Genomic DNA, 9,413 nt, shown 5'->3' with positions numbered 1-9,413 from the left:
ACCCTACTTAAGACATTGTGATGGAAGTCTTCTATGTTTCTGAATGAATGTACAATTGAATTACAATATAAGTTCTTCGCCTTCGCGCCTACTTCAATTACAAATGTATTCTTTCCTTTCTCCTTTGCATATATATTTTCTCCCGGTGGTGGTGGTGGTAAATTCTTTGGTTGTTGTGCTAAGAAATGATCCAATTTTCCTTGTTCAATCATTCGCAATATGATTTTCCTCACATTTCTGCAATTACTTGTCGTGTGACCATGAAAGCGATGATATATACAAAATTCTCTGCTCCTCCTCCCTGGTGGTGGTTCATCTCCTACATTATGTGGTTTTGGGATTTCTTCAATTAGAATGACAGCTTCCCATACTTTATTTACTATTGTATTCAGCTTCGGCAGGTTTATCTGTCCCATACTATCCTTCCAGTTCCTTGTCTTTTATTATAATATGGTTGTTGACCTCCTGAAGTTTCTGGTGGATTATCCATTCTTTGAATCTTATTACTACCTCCATGATTTTGAAATTTTTTGTCTCTATACTCTTTGTCAAATTCTGCTTGATCTGCACTACCCATGGTTATTAGCTTTTGTTCCATTTCTGCAATGTTCCTTCCTTGATTTCCCTGCGACGTACTCGCAACAACATTTGTCAGTCTTGGGAGTAAACCTGCATTTCCACCTTTCGCATCAGGTACTGCAACTGGGTATGACTCCATATCTCTTTGCTTTTTCTCAAGTGCTATGTACTCCTCTTGAAATTCGCGCAGCTCTGACATTGTTATTGTATCCTTTATCCTGAAGATTTGTATATATAATAAATATGTAGCGAAAAGAGCATTGATAAATACAAGAATAAGGTGTCGCTCATGCACTCGTCTTCCCATTTCGCTACACATGGTTCTCCAGCGTGTTGTTAGATGACGCAAACTTTCATTTTTTCTTCTGCGAAGTCCAAATGTCGTCTCAATCCCTGGTCTTGACAGATTATTGCTGATATATTGTCCTAAAAAGATTTTTTGTAAATGGTGAAACGATCCAATGGATTCTATTGATAGTCCTTCAAACTATTTCAGAGCTTCCCCTGCCAGGCTCGCAGCAAAATATTTACACATTACTGCATCATTGTTTTCCCACTGCAATAGAGATCGGGTGTAAGCTTTCACGTGTTGTATTGCACAGGCACTTCCATCAAATAAGCTAGTGAACGTTGGTAAATTGCACTTGGACGGTATCACTGCCCTTTGAATCTGCCTTGCAAAGGAAGTTTTCCCAGCTTCCTCCACTGCTTCCTCTAGTTGTCTCCTTCCACCATTTCTTTTCGCAGTCATCATTTCTCTTAATTCTGCCATTTCTTTAAGAATTTCTTCACTGAAGCTTTGATTTATATCTTCGCGCATAGGTCTTGTTAATCTTGCTTGCCTTAGTCTATTCTCATGATTATTCTGACGTACTGCCTCTTGTATCTCATATTATTCAGCTTCTTCTCTTCTTCTCCTACGCTTTTCAATGTTCGTTTCGATCTGTGCTCTATCGTGTCATTCCTCTTCACCTGTGCGATCATGTCGATGTATTGACATTTCTCTTTCTTGTGACGCATCCCGTCCTTGTTCTATATCATCTATGCGATGACGTTCACGCCGCCTTACTCGATTATCATGATTATTTTGATGTAATGCTTCTTGCAATTATCTCTCTTCAATTTCTTCCCTTCTTGTTTGTCTGTCTCTTTCATTCCTCGCACGTGTAACTTCCCTTTCGCGCTCGTTCTCTTCTTTCAACATTTCTCTTCCATGCAATATCATTTGTCCTTGCCTCGGATCCTCTTCTTCTCTTTCAAAATTATTATGTGTGCGACGTAGAAGTTCACGCGGATGCTCATATCGATTAGTTCCCACATCTTGAGCTACATCCCTTCTCCTTTGTTGGTCCTGTTGATTATCATCTACTTGCATGTTTTCTTCAATGGCTTCCATGCGTTGTCTTCGCCTAGTAGCTTCTTGATTAGATCGACTTTGTCTTGATGAACTCCTGCTTGATCTCGACCTTGATCGTGTAACGCTTCTTGATCTCTGTTCTTGTAATCTAAGATTATCTTCTCTTAAGTCACCATTCTGACGTATCAAATTCACACGCACTTCACCCTCTCTTTATCGTTCTGCAATCAATCTTTGTCTAAGTTCTGCAATTGTCATATTCTCATCATTCCCCTCAATCCTTCCTGCATTCCTAGTTCTTTGTGCTTCCTCTTCAGTTGAACTTGTTTGCGAAGTATGAACGCTCACTCTATCATAATCAATATCATTGTTCCGCTCTTGTTCACGCTGAGGTTCAATTTGATTTTCGTTTCCTTGATTTTCTCTTACTTTTTCTTCTTGTTGGTCAAGATTTGTAATTCTTCTTCTTTCAGTAATTCTATTGCTCCTTCTGGTTGTTGTTCCCTGCTAAATAGTAGATCCAAGTCTCACCATCTTCAATTTCCAGATCTTACTTTTTCCAAGATTCTATGTATTTACTACCAGGATTTATCACCCAAAGCTGTTTCTGGGTTGCAAGAAAACCTACAACCACACTCCAATGTATCTAAACAATAACCTAAGTAATCATAATGAATTCTTTTATTAATTATCAAGGTTTATAATTGGATACAAAGGATTACAATGACTTTACTTGCTCTCCAAACAAACTTTCTCTCTCCTAATTTCTTGTCTAACTCACACTAAAGATCTCTCCCTATGTGATGACCTCTTTCCTTTATATAGGATTCCTCATAGTGGATGACAGCTAAGAGATCCACTATTTTCGGAATCACTGTGCGATACATTCGCGCATGTACACTCACTCATTCTCGCACAGCTTATACTTCGCATAGATCATCATATTTTACTCATGACTTTGTTGACATCATCCAATACGTCATTTCAACTTTGCCGTGTGTGATAGTCTTCGCTTACTTATTGATATGTGCGATATTTCATTCCTATATCCTAAACACGTTTCCCTGGTTTCATCCGTAACCAAAGACGTTGTACCCTTATTTTTGTTGAGTTGCATGGGTGTATCGAGACCAGGAGGAACTGACAACTGCGTTGTTTCCTCATTTGTCTTACTTTCGACATGAGTTCGAGATGGAGGTGAGTCCGACCATATAACGTCATCATCTTCTAGCCTTTTGCTCAACCGGCACCTTTTCTTAGGATTAGGATCTCCTTGGTTTTCAGAATCATATATAAAACAGAAAATGGGTTAAATGGACAGAAACCCATCAAACCTGGTTGTGATGGACTGGTAAACAATTGTGTTGGGTGAAATGGACAAGAGACACGTCATTTTAAATCAGACAATTATATCCTTATCAGTCTTCACCTTTCTCCAAAAACAAAAAGAGATTTCACAACTTCTCTTCTCAAAAACATTGATTTTCTTTTCCGCCATAGACATCATCTTCCTACACCATCTCCACCACCACAAAACCCCAACATCCCCATCGACAACATGATTTTCCTCTACCACCATCAACGATTTCACTAATACCATCTCCACCACCATCGCCGAAATCATCTTCTTCCGCCACCATCGTAGACAACACCACCCATCTCCACCACCATTACCATCGACATCATCATGTATCTGTAACACTATCATCGACACAAGTGCTAATGTCACCATCATCCACTGTAAATTATCTAAATGCCCTAATTTAATTGAAAATTTTCAAATTCATAAACCAAAATAATTAGGTTTTTGCGCAAATAAATTTCAGGAGATGAAAAATAAATAACATACTCAAATTGGTAAGTTCCCATATCATAATTTTCTATATGAGTACATTTGATTTCAGATTGGTTTCATTTTAGTAAAAAAATTGATGCACCTATGTACATATTTTTTTAGACCTGTTTATAAATGTGAAATGTGTATGTAAATTGTAATGCTTTGTTTTTATTTTTGATGCATTTGGATATATACTAGTTTGTTGAATTTGTTTAGATCCTTGTATTACATCTGATGCAATTGAGCACATCCTTGTTTACATTTTTGTTGAATATTTTCCATTTGAGTGTACACTCTGATTAGACCTGGATGAAACCGATTTCATCTTGCATATTCTAAAAAAATAAAATTGGGCTGGGTGAAACCGGTTTCATCATGTGTTGTCACCGGATGAAATCTTGGTACATCATGTGTTATTATTACATACTCTCATGACAAGCTATTTAATTTAGTATTGTTAAACCCAAAAGATATTATTGGCATGATTCTTTAGCAATTTTTAATTTAATGTGATTAACTCATTTCTCAATTCTGAATTTTATTAAACTTGCTATAAAAGCCAATGTAGTTTATGTTAGTGTGCTCTATGATATTTTTTTCATGGTTTTATCATGTGTTTCCATTGAATGGAATTGGTTCCATCTTGTGATTACATTGGATGAAACTGGTTTCATCGTTTGTTGTCATTAGATGAGCCTAGTTTCATTCAGGTTTCATCATGTGTTGACATTTATTAGTGTAATTTTTTTCGTTTATAAAATACAAGCCAAGAAAAGACTTGATTTTTCAGTCCTAACTCTGGAATGTATGTTCTCTACTTCAATTGATGATGAGTAACGGTTACGCCTTTGAAGACGAAGAAATTCTATGGAAGAAAATGAGCACAAAACAAGTAGACCTCGTATTGAAATACTCAACATTGAAATTAGTTGTTGGAAGTTGAACGAGAACTAAGACGGTTGTTTCATTATATTATTTAGTATTAGATTGATAGAAAAAAGTTATTTATGTAGTTTAAGTTTAAGTTTTTTGTTTGTAAAACTTTATGTCGTTGATGAAACTGGATTCTTCTATGAATGTATAAGAAAAAATTTAACTTAAATTATCTTACATTTTTATCTATTGAAAATCTTGTCAGAATATGCCGGATGAAACCAGATACATCCTGATGAAAAAATCGTTTTTGTCAAAATATGCAGGATGAAAGTGGTATCATCGTTACAAAAATGTATTTTCATTAGATTGTGCAGGATGAGTCTGTTTTTTTCTTCTCAGAATATGCATAATGAAACCAGTTTCATCCTGCCCAAAATATGTAGGATGAAACTAGTTTCATCCAGATTTATCCCGTGATGTACTCGGACTAATTCAAGTTTTACCATTGAAAATGAACAACATCTAAAATTGATTAAACCAAAAAAAAAAAAGCATCATCATTTGTACTTACAATAATTAAAAGTACTGCCTTACTAAGGGACTCGATTTCCACTTCCAAGTGACTTGTTTGTTGCTTCAAATAAATTCTTGAGTCTTTAACTGTTTGATCTTAGCTAGTACAAACTTCCCTTGATCTGCCTTAGCTTGCTCATATTTATATTTTCCTCCATCTCAATTTCTGTATCTCTTGAGACTAAAAACAAAAGTTGAAATTCTATATAATTAGTAAAATTTGTGTACTCGGCATTACGTTCTTCGGCAACAGCTAGGCCATATTTAATTGTACATTACGAAATTCAATACAAAATTTCGACAAATGAACACAAATTCTATTGTATATGCCTTTGAGACATTCTACCAAACAGTTTCTATGCAAGTCGAAACTCGTCAATTAATCATTTTTCTTTAATGTATATAACACCTCATATACAATCAAATCAACCAACATAGAAAGCCAACACATCTGGCCTAAAATTCAGCCCAAGCTTTAACAATTACGAAAAGACATTCTTGGTTATTAGGTTATTGTCATCTCTGATAATTGTCATCTTAGGGGAATCTGTATTCTGGTTTGGACGAAAGATTTAAATGACACCCCACAATGACAATTTATATGGACTCGAAATTGTTGGATCAATATTAAGCAAAAAGTGAAAGTAAATTCTCTTGTCTGTCCGTTTTGGTATCGAATTCTCAATTGATAACTGTATAATTCAAATCACTAATGAACACAAATTGTATTAAGTTTTAATCTGTGAACAGGTAGAGACCACCTTGGCCGTGAAAATAAATGTTTCAGAGGTGATTGATACTACTGTCCAAAGAGCAGCACATTTAGCTGGTGAAGGCATAGTCGTAATTCTTCGTAAAATGGAACCAGTTAATAAGGGGGGCCTGATTCATGAGAAGAGGGTCGTGGTGGCCATTGATGGAACTTTATGTGATCAATATAACAATAAAGAAGATATCTCAAAAAAGTAGTCACCGAGCTAGTTGGTCCATTAGTAGTTGTAAAACGGTTCCAGGATGCTTCCGGAGTTGGAGCTACTTTATTGGCTCATACTAATTCGAGAATTTAACTTATAACCTCTCTATCCTTAAATGGTATTCCTATGATTCATGGATGAACAAGTAATAACAGATGTTGGTGGTAACGAACCGAAGGGAAAGAAAGGTTTGTCGGTACGAAGGGTATTTTAGTACATGGGATACAAAAATCAGTTATAAAAAATGGGTGAAATATTCACTTTGGATATTAGAAAACTATTTTAGATATCTTTGGATATTTAAACAGTATCAATCCTACAAATCTATTTCACCCGGAAATCATTGATTTTGGTCTTTTTAATCAATTTTATGTATATAAAATTGGTAATACGCACACAGAATTGTGAATTCCCATTGTAAATGATTCCCAAAACATAACCATCCTTTAAAGAGTGATGTTCCGTGAATTCCTTCCAACCTTTGTAAAACCAAACCTTGCCTCCAGATCTCTTCAATTCCACATTCCAAAGTCCACCATTAGCGCTTTTCAGAGCAACAATATCTGATACAAGAAACTTCCTATTTTTTCTTACTACCTTTTTAGGAATCTCCTGCCGGAGACATAAACCATCATTATATAATAAAACTCGATTGCAGTAGAATTCATAGATTACTAACTATAAGAAATTACATTAACACCATGATGAACAACATTGTCATTCAGTTGGTTGCAGCATCAGAAAAATGATACAAGAAATCTCGCCGTTTGATATTTCTTATTCTCTGTCCAAGAAACGATAAAACACGGTTTCCCTTTATGCGAACAACTCTGTTTGATTAGCCCCTGTCCTTCCCTCAATGATAGCTGCTTTTCTCTTTAGTGAATCGCATTTAAACAACTCACCTACACAATACACATAGGAAACATTGTTAGATAGGATTATGCTAATCACCTGAGCCTATAAACAGTTATAGAGAGACGAATATGCATATACTATATCGCAAGACTAACTCACATTTCTTTTTGTCAGTACTAAGCGAATATCTTCCAATATCACCTGCATGATACTTATGCTGATCATACTCGGAACCATTACCAGTAAATTTTCCCTTACTTGTTTCTCCACATTCTTTCCTCTTCCTTGAGGGAATCGATTTTACGCCATTGCTGCCCGTAGGAGACAATACCTTTTCGCATCCATTATTACCATACAACGTAACAACAAACTGTGAATTGCCAATATACTTCATAGTAACAAAATCCCCCTCCTGTAAACAATGTGCTTCAGCAAAATCAGGCCACCCTTTCCAGAAAGACAAACCACCATCTTCTTCTTCTCTAACCTTCACATTCCAACATCCTGATGGACTTCGAAGTATCGAATCATATGGTATCATCCCGTTAAAGTTCCCGACGAAATTTACTGGCACCTTCTGCATAATTGAGTCATAAACATACACAAATTCAGGTATTTAATCAACAATTAACACAACTGTTTAAGTTAATCATTATTCTTCGTCTAACCCTCACCATCTTCAAAGAAATAATTTTTCCTAATAAATAACGAGAGATCAGAACAGGGTTTCACTTCTTTTACTTCTTCTTCTTCTTTTTTTTTTTCAAACATACTTAGGTTTTTATATTTCTGTAAATAGTAAATAAATAAAAATGAAACAAACACATTTTCAAAAAAATTAGTAAAAAAGAAAATGAAAATAGATGAGAAACTTACAAGCCTTTTTCCAAAATCTCCTATCATCACCTTGAAAAATGAGGGTCTGCTGTAATTTTGCGGAGCACCCATTTTCTTGTTTATCAGTCTCCGGTCAAATTTCACAGGAAAATGAGGAAGAAGAAAAAGTGAAACTACTGAGAGTAGCACTAACAGTGTCAGTGCCACTTAATACCAGAAGCCATGTTCAGTAAATGCTACCGACCTACAGTAAATTTAATGGGTATAACTACTTGTGTACTTTACAACACCATCCTTGTATTATCGTATATCTGTACCTCGTACGAAAGTATTATTTTTCCTAGTATGATAGTATCCAACACAATCAATTGAAGGCGTTGAAAATTCAGTTTGGTTGGATTCTACTTCAGCTCTTGAAATTTGACGGTGTAGATTCTACCAAAATGTTGAACAAATTGTACAAGTAGTAGGAGATGATGCCAGCATTGTGCTCAGCAGGACATGTTATATTCACTTCATTTATATATTTTTTCAATCAATTGGCAGCAGTCTCTAATCGATGATTCTATATGTTGGAGCAATAGCAACAAATACACTTTCGTTAAACAACTTGCAAATGCTAGTGAAAAAACAAATAAGGTTCAGAATACACTTTTGTTTTGATCAAATGAAAGAGTAAAAACAATAGGATAAGCAAATATGCATCAGGCAAGTTCATCCCTAGTCCAGACTAGGGTGTAATCAGGTGTTGATGGTATAAATGAATTCAGAGTTCAACATGAAAGAACACAAACCAACACTAAAAACCTATTTCTAGTACCTCAAAGTATTAGTGTACATTAAGTATTTTCAGTATTAATCTTCTGATAAATAATGTAGAATATTAACCAGAATTTATTCATTTATGACTTACTTACAGGCCTTGATAGGGTAATGTGACGTGCTCTGTCTTTAGCCCTCTTTCTATTCTTCTAAGTCTCACTGGTCTAAGCTTGTTGATGTAACCGCTGAAATCTTCCGCAGTAATTTGCCTCAAAATCATGAATAACAATAACAACTGCAAAAAATCATCCAAACCAGTATCAGTGAAGTTTAATAAGAATATAAGAAAGGAAATGATAATGATACAAGAAAACAAGTAAAAAATATGTGAAGAAGCACATGATGATGAACAGAAACATGTTTGTTTGAAGCTTTTCATCAAACACTTAGTGTCCAGTCATCATTTTCTGTATGGTTTTGCAAATTTTTTTGTAAAAACTTTCTCACTTAGAGCGACCATAATCAAACATAAGAAAAGAACCAATAAAAATTCTTAACTCGGAAGCACATCAGCGATGTCAATGCTTAATTGCTTCCCCATTTGTTAGAAATGACACAAAGGAGATACAACAAAAAGGTAGAATTGTCACTCTCTCTGGATGCAGTAACAAAAGTAAAAGTAACAACAAATAAAAGGGAGAGTCAAAAAGGTAACCCAACCAAGGTTAAAAAAGAAAAGAAGAAAAAAGGTTAATAAATA

At 35.2% G+C, this 9,413-nt stretch overlaps 1 protein-coding gene across 3 annotated transcripts; it reads right to left on the bottom strand.

Annotated features, from left to right (window-relative positions):
- Positions 1-6,734: 6,734 nt before the first annotated feature.
- On the bottom strand, positions 6,735-9,301 carry LOC113313130 (B3 domain-containing protein Os01g0723500-like). Of its 3 annotated transcripts, XM_026561855.1 has the most exons (5): positions 9,212-9,301; positions 8,809-8,948; positions 7,931-7,979; positions 7,214-7,631; positions 6,735-7,101 (listed from the first exon to the last, which is right to left on the bottom strand). In XM_026561855.1, exons 1-5 carry the CDS (start codon positions 9,221-9,223, stop codon positions 7,013-7,015), a joined length of 708 nt encoding a protein of 235 aa, XP_026417640.1. In that variant the 5' UTR covers positions 9,224-9,301; the 3' UTR covers positions 6,735-7,012. The 3 variants fall into 3 exon arrangements, with proteins under 3 accessions (XP_026417640.1, XP_026417641.1, XP_026417639.1); XM_026561856.1 differs by having other exon boundaries at positions 8,805-9,295; XM_026561854.1 differs by having other exon boundaries at positions 8,809-9,295.
- Positions 9,302-9,413: the final 112 nt, after the last annotated feature.

This window comes from Papaver somniferum, chromosome 9, assembly GCF_003573695.1.
Source record: "Papaver somniferum cultivar HN1 chromosome 9, ASM357369v1, whole genome shotgun sequence".
In the NCBI taxonomy this organism is placed as follows: Eukaryota; Viridiplantae; Streptophyta; class Magnoliopsida; order Ranunculales; family Papaveraceae; genus Papaver; species Papaver somniferum.
This window is presented reverse-complemented; position numbering and strand designations above follow the sequence as displayed.